The sequence below is a fragment of the Mustela putorius genome, unplaced genomic scaffold (assembly GCF_011764305.1).
Source record: "Mustela putorius furo isolate JIRA1106 unplaced genomic scaffold, ASM1176430v1.1 tig00000129_pilon_pilon_pilon, whole genome shotgun sequence".
Classification (NCBI taxonomy): Eukaryota; Metazoa; Chordata; class Mammalia; order Carnivora; family Mustelidae; genus Mustela; species Mustela putorius.
The window spans coordinates 48,775,466-48,791,719 of NW_025421290.1; the positions used below are offsets into that span (position 1 = coordinate 48,775,466).

The following is a 16,254-nucleotide window of genomic DNA, read 5'->3' on the forward strand; positions in this document are numbered from 1 at the left end:
GTTCGGCAGCTGTGGCCTGTCAGCGGGCTGGGGCCCGCCGGCTTCCACGCCGCTCTCTTGATTCAGGACCAGCTTCAGCACTTTCTTACCCCGGTTTTGCAGATTGAAGAGCCCCGCTGGGCTGAGCCGAAGGCCCCCACTGCTCTGCGGGGGACCTGCAGACGTGAGCCTGTTCTGCCTCTCACCTGGACCCTTCCCAGGACTCTGCCAACACGGCCGCTGCTTCTGATTCACAGAGTTTGATTTGGAAGTTAGTAAGCCCCTTTTCTTGTTAACTTGGAGTCAGGATGGTTAGATTTACAGCTGGCCGAGTACTTCCCAGAGGATGAGCGTAACGATATTGATTTTAGCGAAATGAGTCATATGCCGCCTGCCTGGAACACACGCTCAATCACCACAAGCCGACGGCCTCAGCTTTCCCCGTCAGCGTCTCCCCTCCATGTGCGGGAGTCTGTGGACGTGAACAAAGAGCTGAGGAGAAGGAAAGGTCACAGATCGCTTGCAGTCAGGCGGGGCAGGGTGCAGAGAGCAGGGCTCTGGGTCCAGCGTCCCTCCCAGCAGGGCTGACTTGTGTGGCCTTGTGAGGGCCTACCTTCCTGAGCTTTCATTTCTCCTGCTGTGAAGTGGACGAGTCACACCTACCACAGTGGGTTGCAGCATGGCATGTGCGAGCTGCACGCAAGCCTGGAGGTCGCAGGTGCCATCTCCCTGGAGAGGAGGGCGAGAACTTCCCCTCTCTTTCTTGGGAACCCATACTTGGGTTTCATCTGACCTGGATCAGATGTCTCTTTTGTGCTGGGAGCTGGGCTGGGGGCCAGAGATGCTGAGTGGAAAAGGAGGACCCTTGGGGACCCAGAGCTCTGCATGATGATAGGGTTCCCTAAGGTGGCATTAGGGTGGACAGGCAGTGTTGCCCCAGGCACGTGTGTGGTCTCCTGGGTCTCTGCCTGAGAAAGGAAGAGGGGAAACTCGGATGAATTCCCCGGCTAGTATTACCAACTGCCTCGTCTTAGCAACACTGGTGATGGAAGCTTGGGCAGTCATAGTAGTGTCAAGAGAACAAATTGAGTTTCTGCATTCTGTTTTAAACATATTTTTGCTCTAATGACGATTTATAGTTTATTTGTATCATTATTGATTAAAAGAGGGAAAGACGTGATTTTTCCTAACTCCAAGAGGATCTGAACAGTTCTTCTACTGGTTGAGTTCATTATAACCAGATCAATAAAGCCAGTGTTAGTGGATTAAATATTTTAAAACTCAATTTCCTGTAAGCAGCATACAGTGAACAAATAGAACTTTCTATAACAAGCATGTAAACAAGCAGAGCTAGTCTCAAGGTTAAAGGTTACGTAGCAACTAGTCATTGTGCTTAAAGTATCCTCGCCAGAGAGGAGATGACAAACAAGGTACTCGATGTGTGAAAAGGTAGAGTGGGAACAAATCTGATGAGAAAGGACCTTCACCTCCACTGTGGCTGGTGTTCAGGTTGGAGATCGTCTCTGATAAATACCTCCAGCCTTTGTCCATGTCTCTACAACAAAATGTTAAGGCTAGCCCAGGGAATCGTGTTCTCATAGTCTCAAAACAGAAACTCCAGATCATTCCTCCCAAGGTTCCTGCTGTTAAAAACTTACAGCCTTTGATTTTAGCTTTTAATTTAACCAAGGATGAATTCAGTAATGGGTTTAATTTCTTTCAATCATAGGCTCCCTTTCATCGTTTGCTCTCCTCCGTGTCCTCTGGAACACTTGTGTAATGTGTAGTGTGTATGTTGCATGTCGCCCTCCAGACAGCCTTATGTATACAAGGCTCTGCAAGGTTCCTCCCCTGGAAGTGACAGGGCTGGGGTGGCACCTGGGTCTGTGTGGCTCTCAGCCCCTCTGCTGCACCACCTCTTGCTCCGAGCACAGCGCCGGACCATGGCAGCTGGGGTCCTGATTTCTGAGCCACAGTCTTGTGCTCGACCTCCTTCCCTTTATGTTTCCCATTGCAGATATGGAAGCTTATTAAAGATTTTATTTTTTTATTTGTTTGAGAGAGAGAGAGCGAGAGAGGGAACATCAACAGGGGGAGTGGGAGAGGGAGAAGCAGGCTTCCCGCTGAGCAGGGATTTCTCCATGCAGGGCTCCATCCCAGGACGCTGGGATCATGACTTCAGCTGAAGGTGGATGCTTAACCATGAGCCATTCAGGTACCCCCAGAATTTTAAAATCTTTTAGTTTGGACCCTTTTAACAAATACAGCAAAGACCCAGTTCTTCCAAACAAAACAAAATTTTAAAATCTTTTAGTTTGGACCCTTTTAACAAATACAGCAAAGACCCAGTTCTTCCAAACAAAACTAGGAGAAAAGGCATAAGCCATAGCTTGTCTTCTAACCAGGAACATTTTAGTACTTAATAGACATCGATTCTCTTAGTCTCTTCAGGAGGTTGAAGAACAACATGCAGAAATACATGTTTGTTTGTTTGTTTGCTTGTTTTTAGCAGAAAAGGTCCTCATCTTTTAGCAACTCAGCTTTCACTTTTCTCCCATTGCTGGCAAGACTATATCACTGCACTTTTTGAAAAAATTGGCTAATTCACCGCCATTTCTGAAATAAGCATGTATACCATGGTCCAAGAAACGAGGAACACTTCCCTCTAGGCAGCTGGTTTGTTTTTCCTTTTGGGCTTAAGGACTGGCAGTGAATCTGAACCAGCAAGAGCCAGCGGTGGACTCGGTTGCCTCTGTCAAGAAGACAGATTTCTGGCCTGCTGGGGCCTTCTTGGTGTGGGGGCCACAGTGGCATTTACGTGTTCCTTTTCCATCGAGGGGACACGATGGTTGTCCCTTCCCTCATCCCACCATAGATCCCCAGCTCCTTGTCCGGAGCAAGTGTCCTGAGGCCTGAGCTGCAGGTTTGAGGCCCATCCTGAGAGCTCTGCGTGTGCGTCTCTGAGTCCTGGCCTGGGCACGTGGAGACTCGGGTGGCAGCTCTTGGCTCCATCCTCCCTAGGAGGGGGTGGCTGCTAACTAGGCACGTGAGGGGTGGTTTCGGACCTCCAGCTGTAGCTGGAACGAGTTTCAGGATAGAAGAGGAAGCTCAAGAAGTACCAGGTTTCTAGTTAGATTAATTCCTGGGGAGGGCAGTTCTTGTTTATTTGAGAGAGTTGCTTATCTGTGGACCTGATGAGAGAGACACATGGGACCCAGACTACTGTGAGTCTGCTTATCTCTCCGATGCCTTTTTGGAAGAATTCTTTGTTTACAAAACAACAACAACAACAAAAAAAAACAACTCCAACATTATGACAACAATATTAGTATAATTTAAAAAGTTATCTCACTACCCCTAGAACAGTTCATTTCAAGTTGGTGAATCTCTTCCCAGTCTCTGTCCATACCAATCCCTACTTAATACTTACGTAATTCAAGAATAGGTATCAGGCATTGTCTGTCTTGCCAAAGAGCACTGTTTGTGATTCCAGTTTTAAACAGCTTTTCAACATTCCACCGGGCAGACACCTGCATTTGCCTTAACTGCTCCTCTTAGGTTGGACAGCGATGCTGTTGCTTGTAGTCCTGTCACCATCACAGATGATAACGCAGTGGCCAGCTCTTGACAGCATCGCAGTGACATAGGATGACCACGGAAATCTTTGTGCACTGCGTGTTTCAGCAACAGGGGCTTGTTAAGCTTAAAGAAGTGTAGAGCCCTCATTTACAAAACCGCAGTGTTCTCTGACGGCGAGTTAACTGCAGACTGTGGGCCCTGGAAGCTGTTGGGGAAAACCACAGTCATCCATCATGGAAAAGGTGACACTTCAAGAAAGAACAAGAGTGACTGCTTTTCAAGAAGTTTGTACTATGGGGGCACCTGGGTGGCTCAGTGGGTTAAGCCTCTGCCTTCGGCTCAGGTCATGATCCCAGGGTCCTGGGATCGAGCCCCGCATCGGGCTCTCTGCTCAGCAGGAAGCCTGCTTCCTCCTCTCTCTCTCTGCCTGCCTCTCTGCCTACTGCCTACTTGTGATCTCTCTCTGTCAAATAAATAAATAAAATCTTTAAAAAAAAAAAAAAGAAGTTTGTAGTATGGGAAGGATGTTTTGAGAACTGATGTTTCTGTTTCCATCATTTTCTAAGTTTTATTGCTGAAAACTATGTGAACATGTTCCCTATTAAAAATGCTAAAATCTGCACTCTTAACTTGGGAGCAGTTTTTCTAGTCTGCTTTAATATCCTTTAAGTGAAAATTCTGGTGGATTTTGAATTTGGTTGTTAAAAATATGCAACTGCAGTGATACTTCTCTGATTAGTCGCAGGAACAGTTCTTTGACCCGAGGGGAGCCGGAGCTTCCCTAGTAAAATGTTCACACAGTCCTTTGGATCAGGAGTGGGTAGAAGTAGACATCATCTCCCTTGATGCCAGTGGTGAATGTCTTCCGTCCAGGTCTGTGCATCGCTGGGGGAAGTCTTTGCTGGCTCTGACAGTCCTCAGTCAGTAAACTCAAGCTGTAACTGGGCTACTTTCAAATCATTGAGTCACTGAAAGTTCCCTACGTCCAACTGGAAGTGGAGCCAGTTTGGTAGTTCTCACTAAAAATGTTGTAACTCATTTGATTTAATGATTTCAAAGGGCTTTGTTGGTGCACTTAATAAATGGCATGTTAAAATATATTTGAAAATGCTGGTTATTTTGTCCTTGTCTCCTCCTTTAAAGTAGTTTAGTTTTGGTATTTTATTTATTTATAAAATTAACATATAGTATATTATTTGCCCCAGGGGTACAGGTTTGTGAATTATCTGGCTTACACATTTCACAGCACCCACCATAGCACATGTCCTCCCCAATGTCCATAACCCAGTCATCCTATCCCTCCCACTCCCCAACAACCCTTAGTTTGTTTCATGAGTTTAAGAGTCTCTTATGGTTTATCTCTCTCCTGATCCCACCTTGTTTCATTTTTTAAATTTTTGGTATTTTAATGCTCATAATTTATTGGCATGGTAGCACATTGTGTAACTTACAAACAAACACACTTTTTTTTTTTTAAAGATTTTATTTGTTTATTTGACAGACAGAGATCACAAGTAGACAGAGAGGCAGGCAGAGAGAGAGAGAAGCAGGCTCCCCGCTGAGCAGAGAGCCCGATGTGGGACTTGATCCCAGGACCCTGAGATCATGACCTGAGCTGAAGGCAGTGGCTTAAACCACTGAGCCACCCAGGCGCCCAATAAACACACTTCTTGAAGCTACGTGCTTAAGGGCTTTTTCTTGATGGGGCCATGCTGTCAGAAGAGTGCAGAGACCACGGATCTAGGCAAATTGGATTTATAAAGGCTCCTGCTGTAACTCCAGAGTACCAATCGATGACTTTCATTTCCTTACCTAGTGAGCTGGTAGAGCGCTGTGTGGGGGTCCTGAACACAAAGCAGGGCAGCTGGAAGTGCTTTCTGAAATGAATGAGCAAACACGGTTTCTGGGTTCCTAGAAGAGAAAATGATGCTTGAGATCTTTGTGTCACAATGGTCTGCTTCTTGGGCACCAGCTTCTTGTGTCTCTAACTGCCCACTGCCTCTCTAGCGGAGGAGTTTCTGTGAGCTGAGGGCAATCAAGGTTGTCCCTCTTGGGCTGGGGGAGCCCTCGCTGACATCCCTGAGGGATGTTACCTGGTGGGTGTGGTGCATAGCAGGTTCCATGCCTGGGATGTGTGGAATGGCCTGGCCTTTGGGGATATGTTCAGAGGCAGAACCGAGACCGCTGGTGGTGAGAATGGCTTCCAAGGCCAGTCTGGTTTCTGAATACATTTTCAGCGGTATTGAACGGAACACATAAGAACTACAGCCAGTGCCCTGGGCTCGCTTTGGAGCCCAGCAGACCTGAGCTCAGGGTCAGAGATCCATTCCCCACTTTTGCTGAGCCCAACCTGTTTATATAACTGACCTCTAAAAGATCCTGATGACAAAACAGACATTTTTCACACTTTACGTGTGTATGTACGCACATTTGCACATGCACACAAGTGCGTGACAGCAGTTTCACGACAGACAGGTAAAGGGCAAGGACTGTCTTGAATCACACTGAACCAGGGAGACCGCAGTTAGCCACACCATCTGTCTGTGCTGGCACTCAGGACCCTGTGGTGTCATGTTCTCATTTGTTGCCCAGAGTATCACGACATCCCCTACTTGCCACACCCTGTAGCAAACCATTCATGGATTGTTGTAAGGTCGTGATTGTAAGACAGCTGATCCTAAAAAGACCACTTTGGAGCATCCTGCTTATTCATTTTTAGACTCCTAGGTAAATAATCTCTCTACTAGTTGTACAGCTTTGGTAATGTTATGTAATCTCCCCGAGTCTTGGCTTCCTCCAGTTGTGGAGCAGGGGTAGGGCATTGTGTGATTTAGATGAGTTGATGCTCAGTATTTACGGAACACAGGAAAGGTGGCGGCGTTCATGCGTCCGGCCATTAGCTTAGCCCTTGGGGAGTTCAGCTAATCAAGGGTGGGGATGCTGGCTCGATCTTGAGGCCGAAGTTGCTGCTGCCCCTGTTGTACTTCCAGAAAGTCTTGTGGCCCCCTCAGGCCCAGATAGGCGGCATCTGCCTGTAGCTCTGCGTCAGATGGCATCTGAGTTTTAAGATATTCGTTTTGTGATCGAGTCTTTTTTAACTCACTCTTCTCCATTTTGTGTTGTAGGAACCCAGGTCTTCAGTGGTCAGAGTGACTTTAGGATCACTACCTTGAAATTTCATCCGAAAGACCACAGCCTTTTTGTGTGTGGAGGCTTCCACCCTGAAGTCAAAGCTTGGGATATAAGGACCGGCAAGGTGATGCCCATCTCCCTTCCGTGGCCTCTCCAGGGAGAGCTTGCCGCGGCCGTGTGATTGCCTGGCGTGGGCCGGCATCTAGGTCAGGACCCCGGAGAGGGGCTAACTGCCATTCCTGTTTCATCACTGCTCAGCATAAGAGAAACATTCTTGAATTGTTAGAATATTGAAACATCAGAGGTGCGATTCTATATAACCTGTTACTGAACACGTTTACTGAGCATCTATTGTGTGCAAATGTTTCTAGATGGCATAAAATGAATCAGCTTCTGGGTTACTAAAGGGAATAATGTTGGATGCAGGTAACTGGTGTGGAGTTGCAATGTGTGTGTGTGTGTGTGCATGCATGTGTGCGTGTGCATGAGGGAGAGACAGAGTTGGGGGGCAGTGAGGGAAGGGCAGCCACAGTTCATGTGGCTGTTCACAGTTCATGAGGAGGAGTACTTTCAGCTTAGTGTGAGGAAGGCTTCTTAGAGACCACGTTCCTTCTGGCGCTAAAAAGCTGGTCATGATCAGTCTGACAGGAGTGATTTCCACTGCACTACACCCACCCTCTGCCAAGCTGCTGCTCTTGTTGCCTTCACCCATTTAAAAAATGGCAGCTCTGCCTATCTAGGGGTTCAGGCCAGCCCCATCAGAGTCATCCCTGTCTCTGCTCTTCCTCTCACCCCCACATCCAAACCGTCAGCAGACCTGTGGTGACTCTGGTTTAAGCTGCTGTTGACTCTTGCTGGGATAATTGCAGTAGTTTCCAATGCGGTATCTCTTTTTTCCCCACTCCTTACAGTTTGTTCTCAACAAAGCAGCCAGAGTCAGCTGTCACTGTGCATGTCAGATGTGCTCCTCGTCAGAACCTCCAGGCTCTGATTTTGCTCACAGTAAAGGCCTTTGTCCCTGCAATGGCCGATAAGGCCCACATGATCTTCCCTCACGTCCTTCTCACCATCTCCAGCCCCACCATCATCCTTGCCTTCCTAAAACACATCAGTACATTCCTACCTCAGGGCCTTTGCGCATGCTGCACTTATCACCTAGAATGCTCTTTTCCTGTTTTTTTTTCTGTAGAGGCTCTCTCCCTCTGTCCTACACAGTTCAGTTCACCTCTCCAGTAAGGCCTTCTCTGATTTCTCTGACTTCTCTGACCACCCTGATGGTCACCCCCTGGCATTCACTAGTCCCCTTTGCTACCTCACTATTCTCCCTACCCTTTATCACCATCTGTGGATTTTATATCTTTATATATTTGCCTGTCTGCCTTCACTTGAACATAAGCTCTGCCAGAGGAGGGATTTTTGTCTGTTTTGTTTGCTGTTGACTTCTAGCTCCCAGAATGGTGCCTGGCAAATAGTAGGCACTTGACAAGCCTTGGTTGACTGAGTGGAGGGATGAAGGAAGAAGGCACCCATGCAGAGTATATATGTGTAGAAGGCAGGAGTATGAAATGTGTACGGGGACCAGTGGCCGACTTGACCTGGCAGGGCCTGGGCTCTGGGCAAGGGGACTGGCCCTGAGGAGAGAGGCTCTCAGTCATGTGAGTCTTGGTTTGGGTTAGCAGTGAGGAGCCAGGGATGAGGATGAGTTCATGGAGGGTAATAAGGAAGGGGCACGGCCGGGCCGCCTCTGGGGTTGCCCCATGACTTTAGGATGACTCATTTTCAAGATCTAGGAAGCACTGCCCTGGTCTAAGAGGCACCCAGCAACTTGAGTCATATAGAATAGTTTATAAGACCCATGTTAAGCTGAACTTTGAAAGAAGAAGGTACAGACTGTAAGAGTATCGCTGCATTTGGGATTCAGGGGATTCAGGGGGCTTTGGGGTCCCACTCCGAAGAGCTCCAGCCTGCTACAGTACCAAAAGGTTCTGCCTTGAAGGCTTCCCCTCTAGGACTGCCTCCTGCCCCACCTTGGACTTCCCGGATTCGAAGGTTCAGTTGGCTGCTGCAGGAAGATATTTTCCCAACAGGCTGGTAGTAGGGACTGCTGGTGCTTTGAGAACCCAAGAGCAGAAACAGTTTCTCTAAAGAAAATGTAGTTTTGCCTATAGGTATCTTGTGGGAAAATTAAAGCATGGAGAGATGTACTCTTTAAAAAAGTCTCATATTTTTCTTTCATAAAGAAACTTCTTTTTACAAAAATATTTGGAAAAGAGAGAAAAGTTACCCATAAAGGAGTAGACACAATGGATTAAAAAAAAACCACACAATTACTGGAACATTTATATTTGGGCTGCGTGTGTTGGAAACTCTTAGTCATGCTGTTTGAAGAGGGACCTTCGATTACTGAGCCTCTGCTGATGACCACGTCCCTTAAAGGTGTGCTTACTGTTTTTAGCCTCAAAGACCGAACACGTAAGAGATTACTCACCAAAGACGCCATCTGATTTAAGAGTTTGTTAAAAATATTGGATTTTCTCCTAGGGCAGACGCCATCTGACAAGCTCTGAAAAAGCTAGGGGAGAAGCAATTAGAAGCAGATGTTGCTGTGACTGGTATTGGCATGTTTGCGAGTCTCTCCCAACCTAATAATGTGGGTGAAGGGATCTGTGCAATGTTTGTTTTTATTTCCTCTTTACCAACAATCCGAATGCCTCTCCTCACCGTCTGGGTCACAGGGCTAGTTCCATTTGCATCAGCAGGCTCAGAGACCGCTCTTTCTCCTGCTTCAGTTACGTTTCCTCTAACAGGTGTTGCCCGAGTGTCTCAAGTGGGCACAGCCAGAGGAACAGAGAGGAAAGGCCAAGGCTCTCTGACCTCCTGGATCCCCCTTGGGATGGCTTGGGAGAGGGTACGTGGTGCTGTCCCAGGTGCTGAACTCTGCAGCCCTCTCTAAGGATGAACATCGGGGGCTGAGCAGCTTGACTTTTGGGGACCACCCTCAGAGACAGTGGAGAAAACTGCAGGTGGAGGCAAGAGGGACACAGACCTTAGAGTAAAATAAAAAATCAAAACCAGCTTCCCCTTTTAAATATGACGTGAGGGACTGTTTTATTCTAAGAGTAACCCGTGATCACATAAAAAATGAGAGAGAGAAGTAAAGAGAATAGTGGGGCCAGCCAAAGGTAGGCATTAGTAACATTGTAATACCTTTTTTTCTTGTTCTTTTTCCGTGTGGTGTGCGTGTCTTTTTTAAAACGTTGTTTGGTCTTATATTTATATATTTATTTATTTTTAAGATTCTGTTTATTCACTTGAGAGAGAGAGAGAGACAGAACACAGGCAGAGGGAGAGGGAAAAGCCCACTCCCTGCTGAACTGGGAGCCCGATGTGGGGCTCGATCCCAGGACCCTGAGATCATGTCCTGAGTCAAAGGCAGACGGCAGCTAACTGACAGACTCACCCGGGCGTCCCTGGTCTTATTTTTATACACGGTTTTATATTTTGCTTTTCACATAACACTATAATATAAGGGTTTTCCTTGTTATCACAAACTCTTGAAGAATTTGCAGTGCCTCCCTTTGATGCAGAGTGCTTGGCTGACTCCCTTCTCGCCTTCTCCCTGGTGCTCAGAGCTGAGTCTGGCATAAACCAGCACTTGATAAAAGTGGATTGAATGGGTCATGTTAAAACAGTTTAACTTATTAAACCATTTCCCTAAGTTGGACATTGAGGATAATTCTTTTCTTTTCTTTTTATTGCCACTTAAAATGAATAGACGTGAAGGTGGAGACCAGGGTCAGCAAACTAAAGCCCAGGGCTGAATCTGGCTTGCTGTCTGCTTTTGTAAAGTTTCATTGGAACATAGCCATAAACACTCATTTGTGTATTGTTTGGAGCTGCTTTCACACTACAGTGGCAGAGCTGAGTAGTTATAATAGAGACCACATGGGCTGCAGAACCTGGCTGGGCCCTGCTGTTGGATAGGTCTGGCTGTGACATCTGTCACTCTACTGATTGTTAAGACTCAGCCTCCCGATCTGGCTGACAAGGCGGGAGCCCCTGTGCCTCTCTGTAGTAGAGGCATTCTTTTTCTTTTTTAAGTAACATATAGTATATTATTGTTTCAGGGGTAGAGGTCTGTGATGCATCAGTCTTACACAATTCACAGAACTCTCCATAGTGCATACCCTCCCCAGTGTCCATCCCTCAGCCGCCGTATCCCTCCCACCCCCTCCACTCCAGCAACCCTCAGTTTGTTTCCTGAGATTAAGAGTCTCTTACGGTTTCTTTCCCTCTCTGGTTTCATCTTGTTTCACTTTCTCCTTCCTGCCCCATGTATTAGAGAAATCCTTACAGAGACTTTGTGTTCAGAGAAGGTCTTTTTCAGAGAACTGTTCTTCAGTCACATTTCTCTCCATCATTATAATCTCCAAACAGACCACCCAGGTCTGTAAGACACACATCTGTGCATCTAGTGCTGTCATATTGATGTTTATTTGCTTCAGCTTAAGTCCTAGAACTCAAATCATTGGGTCAAAGTGAATCAGCATTTTGAAGGCAAGGGGTAGGTTTCCAAGGGCAGAGGTGAAGTGTGCTGTGGTGGGCTAGAACCCATCCCAGTGCATGACTGTGGGGCCAGGCTACCTCTCCGCCGCCGTCTGAGAGAATGGAGCCTGAGTAGTTGGAACAGATAACTTTTAAGCTACTTTCCAATCATATGATTTTATGATCCTTAAGCTGAGCCAAATGATGAATGTTGGGATTCTGGACTTCTCAGGGCCAGCCCAATTCATTAGAGCAAATGGGCTGTTTGGCTTCCCTCTCTTCTTTTCTTGGATGATCTCTCTTTGCCTTGGGTTTGATGATTGGAGCACATCTCTCATCGCAGCAGAGTGCCTTGACTTCATTTCCAGCAGCCCAGGAGGATGTGTTCTGTGTGAGTCGGCTGAGCACGCATGCTCGAGCTGGCATAATACCACCAGCAGGATCTCTGACTTCTTCCTCCAGCAGTGTGCTTGAACGTGGGTGTGGCCTGGAGTCCAGGAGGCCCGTGGGCTGGACTTCGTGTCACTGTAAGGTCCCTCTCTCCAGAAGCCCCTCCAGCTTCCAGTGCTGCTGGCCCGAGCTGCAGGAGTCCTGGGCTCACGGCCTCCTGTACCACGCATGCAGCTGGGTGATTGCAGGCAGACCCTGCAGATTGCAGTCTCTCTCAGCCGGGGTTTCCCTGTTGCTATAGTTGAGGGGCAGGACGAGGCCATCTATAAAGCATGGCTTTGCATACTGCCCGTTTGCTGGCGAGCACCTGGGGCTCTTGTTAGGATGCAGATTCCGTGTCAGCAGGCTGGCGGTGAGGAGGACTTCTTAGTCTGTTAGGGCTGCTAGAACATAATAACCATGGACTGAGAGGCTTAAAAAACAGACATTTATTTCAGAAAGTTCTGGAGGCTTGGAGCCTGAGATCAGGGTGCCAGCATGGTCAGGTTCTGGTGAGGACCCTCCTCCTGGCTGGCAGAGGCATTCTTTCTTGCTGTGTCCTCACGTAGTGGAGGGAGAGAGCCCCAATCTTTTCATCCCCTTGGAAGGATGCCAGTCCCATCATGGGGGCCACACCCTCAGGACCTCATCTAAAGCTTATCACCTTCCAAAGGCCTCTCCTCCAGATACCATCCCGCTGAGGATTAGGACTTCAACATACAGATTTGGAGGGACACATCCAGTTCATTGCACATGAGATCTTATATTTTTAACAAGTTCCCAGGAGATGCAGAGGCAGATGGTCCATGGACTGCACTTTGAGAAGCCAGAGCCCAGAGGGCCTCTGAACACAGAGGTTACTTGCTTCTGTCATGTGAGCTCCCTTGGCTTTCATCCTTGATTGGTCTGCGCTGTCTACGACCTGTTTCAGTGTTAGCTCCTTGCCTTCTTACTTGACTGTGGGTTCCTTCAGCTGATAGGTATTTACAGCTGCCCATGGGGGGCCAGGTTGGGTCATGTCAGTGCCCCAGCATCTCTCACAGGGCCTGGACCAGACAGGTGCTCAGGTAGTATCCTGGGTCAGTTGTCCCTCTGGTCATGGTGGAGCCCTGAAGCAGTACTCCCCCACCCCTCCAGCCTGAAGGCAGTGGCTATGCCGGGATCTGTACAAATGAAATGGCCCTCCAACAAGTGGGAAGTAGAGGCTAGCAGCAGTCAGCTGCAACTGGTCACTCGGGAAGCAAGGACAGAGGCAGGGACCTTGGGTGACCCTGCATCAGGTGAGGTGTGTCATTGTGGTCCTGACGGGTAGGGGCTGGCCGGCTCTGAGCCCTGGTGCTCCCTGGTGTTTGGTAGGTGGCAGTAACTGGCCTCCCTTATCTCCAGCCTCACGGGTTCCTGGCTCTGCATGCAGCAGGGACCGAGGGTTGTGGACCCACAGAGATGTCAGACATGGTCGCAGCTCTCCAGCGCCTGTGGGAAATGCTCAGGACGGTTACTTTGCAGTTACTTCAAAATTCACTTTAAGATGACTATGTAGTTTGAGCCAAGTTAACATAGGTATTAAATTCATCCTTGTATCATGAATCAAATTTGTGAGGAAACTACAGATGCTTCAGAACCATACTGCACAGTTAGTGAATTACCCTTTTTGTAAAATTAAATTACAGAATTCCAACCTCAGCAAATTATCTGTCACTTGAGCAGGATTGAGCCCTGGAAATTAGAAAAGCTCTGGCAAACCTAGGTCATATGGCTCCTAACCTGGGATCTTGGCTTCTGCCCTGGTTCCTCTTCCCTTCTGTGGGCAGAGCCTGGGTTCTGCTTGGCTCGCGGGAGAGTTGGAGATGCATTCCTAGCCCTGTTTGGGTCTCCAGAACACTGACCCCCACCAGTTCCGGGATAAATTCTCATGACTATGTGGCTCTGACAGGCTCACTTTTGCTGTAGTACTGATTTGACAGGAATCATCAATATTTAATGCTTGTTCTACATTTTCTTCTTTCTCTTTTATAAACCTTGTAAAGGGCCATCTTGACTTCCAGATCTTGTGTTAGTTTCTTGACCTTCTCCTGGAGCTTTGTTCCAGCCCCTCTGCCAGTGTGTGTCTGACATGCAAGTGACAGTGGGGGACACTGCAAACTCTCCCTCCTGACTTCTTGGACACTCACCATAGCCTCTCCCTCGTGTGTGTAGTTTCCCAGCAGAATGGGGAGCCCCCTGAGGACAGCGATCGTGCTTCATTTGCTGCTCTATTCCCCACACCTAGCAAAGTGCCGACCTGATAGTAGACCCTGGGTGGGTGGGTGGGGGTGCTCGTGTATGAATAACAGCCCTGATCAACACCAAGTTTTATAAATCCCATCTAGTGAGCCCATCCAGGAAGCAGAAGCTGAGCCACCATTCATTAATCTGGTTATTTGACGCTTCTCCCGTGGGCATCCTTCCCCCGAGTGGGGATGCTGTGAGCAGGCAGAGCCGCCACCAGCTGCTGACCTGGGCTGATGCAGTGGCCGGAGGCACCGTGGGGGCATCAGTGAACACTGTTGGCCCAGCACCCACCCTGTCCAGAGGCAGACAAGGCGTGAGGTTCAGAAGCTCTCCTGGTGATTCTGATGTTGAGGCAGAGCTGTGAACCACAGCCCTGGGGGCCATGGTCTAGGGGCCTGGGTGAATGTCCTAAGGGGTGTTGTGTAGGGTCTCTGCCCTGCAGCGTGCACTCGGCAGCTGTGCAACAGGCTCGGTACCATCAGTTTTCGTGGCATTGCGGGCAGGTTGCTTATTTGCCCTAATGAGGTTTTGATTACTTTCCATTTATCTCTTTCATCAGCTTTATATTAAAAAGACTTCTTATTTGGACTCACTGTGTTTTCTGCAGTTCTAAGTTTTGCCTCAAACCAAACTTTGTGTGCAGAGCTGAAGAGTTGGGGAAGGGCCTGGAGAACCTGGTGCAGAGAGGAGCATGGCCACTGCACTCCTTGTGACTTTGGCGGCTGCCCATCCTTTCTGGACTGCTGGTGCCCCATCTGTTGAGTGGGGGTGGGGCTGGGTGCTCTCTGGCCTCTGCCAGCAGTGGGTACTGATCCCTGCCACCTGCTGGCCCCTGTACGGAGGACCTCTGTGTCCTAGCTCCTCCAGTGCCCAGCAGTCCAGGGCGGCTGTCTCCCCAGTCCACTGACAGGGCACCCAGGTTCAGAAAGGCTAGCATTCAGCTCGCATATGGCCGCTAATAGTGGGGCAAGACCTTGAGCCAGGTGGCTGGACTTCCACAGTCTGGCAGGGCTTCCTGTTCACAGTGTGAGTGAAACTTGAATCTTGTGTGTAAGGACAGCACCTGGTCAGCGAGTGCCGTGTGCTTTGTTCACTCGGCCCAGCTGCGTGCAGCTCTGTGCCCGTGTCAGGGCTGTGGTGGGTCCTGCTGCCTTGGGCCTGAAAACATAGCCCAGCATGTCGGTGAGTGCAGCCTTTCTGCCCCCAGGGTGTAGGTGAGGAAGCTGTTCTGAAGGGGGTAGCACTCGGTGCAGGGGCTGGCAGCCGCTGTGGGGCATGGATCTGAACCCAGGGCTTATTCTCAATTTTCCCTCCCCCTAATTGCACATTTTGTTTATTGATGTCATAAAAATGTTACGGGCCCCCAGCAGACCCCAGGCATGTGGTGTGACAAAACCCAGTTAGTCCTAGCTCCCTAGGAGCAACCGGTGTGGAAGACGGCACTATGGACAACCCCCTGAAGGCATACGTTTCTTCGATGTGTGATGGATCTTTCTACCTCACCGGCTGCCATCACAGGTGGCTGGGGGGGGGTGTCTCTGTATGTCTCTTGGGTCCTCCAAAGTTTTGGGTAGAGCTGGGGGAATGCTTCCTAGAATCCAGAACTTAGAGACCTGCCACCCAGCCTGCCCTTTCTCTTCAGCTCCACTCTGCTGCCCTTTCTTGGGGCTGCCACACTCCTCCCTAAAACCTGACATGTGAGTGGAGCTTGGTGGGTGGCAACAGGAGACCCATGGGACTCAGGAGGGATGGCCTGAGACTGTTAACACCCCTTTGATGACTTCTGCCCTTAATAATGCAATAAGATATATCAGAAAATAGAAAGTTTTGATTCTGGACCTGTAATGCCTATATAAATATAATATTTATATAATTCTAACTTATGAGACCTTTATAATGCATTTTGTCACTAAAATAATCTGTTACACTGAGCACCACTTCTTGAGATTTTTGAAATCTTCATATTTTTATTGAAATTGACTCATGATTTGTTTTACTTGAAAACGTTTTTTAGCTTGCCGTAACTATGGCATCCAAAGAAATCATGGGTTTGATGCCCTATCTATTTTTATCTTACTATGCTTTAAATACTTACTACATTTTTTGGTAACAGCTTCATTGAGAAGTAGTTCACATACCATACAACCCACTCATTTAAAGTATACAATTCATTAGTTTTTAGTATATTCATGGAATTCTACAACTATCACCGTAGTCAGTTTCGAATGCTTTCTTCACCTCAGAAAGAAGCCCTGTGCCCTTCAGAGGTCACTTCTCATCCCCTGTCCCCTCTGCCTCCTGCTCCCTGCAGCCCTGGCC

General features: G+C 48.3%; 1 protein-coding gene across 5 annotated transcripts in view; it reads left to right on the forward strand.

The window, feature by feature from the left end:
- WDR25 (WD repeat domain 25) overlaps nucleotides 1-16,254 on the forward strand; it is a 144,215-nt gene that overhangs the window by 93,820 nt on the left and 34,141 nt on the right. For all 5 annotated transcript variants that reach the window (XM_045073675.1, XM_045073688.1, XM_013057404.2 and 2 more), the window contains one exon: nucleotides 6,684-6,814. In XM_045073675.1, coding sequence (XP_044929610.1) covers nucleotides 6,684-6,814 — 131 coding nt within the window. The remainder of the gene's footprint in view (nucleotides 1-6,683; nucleotides 6,815-16,254) is intronic.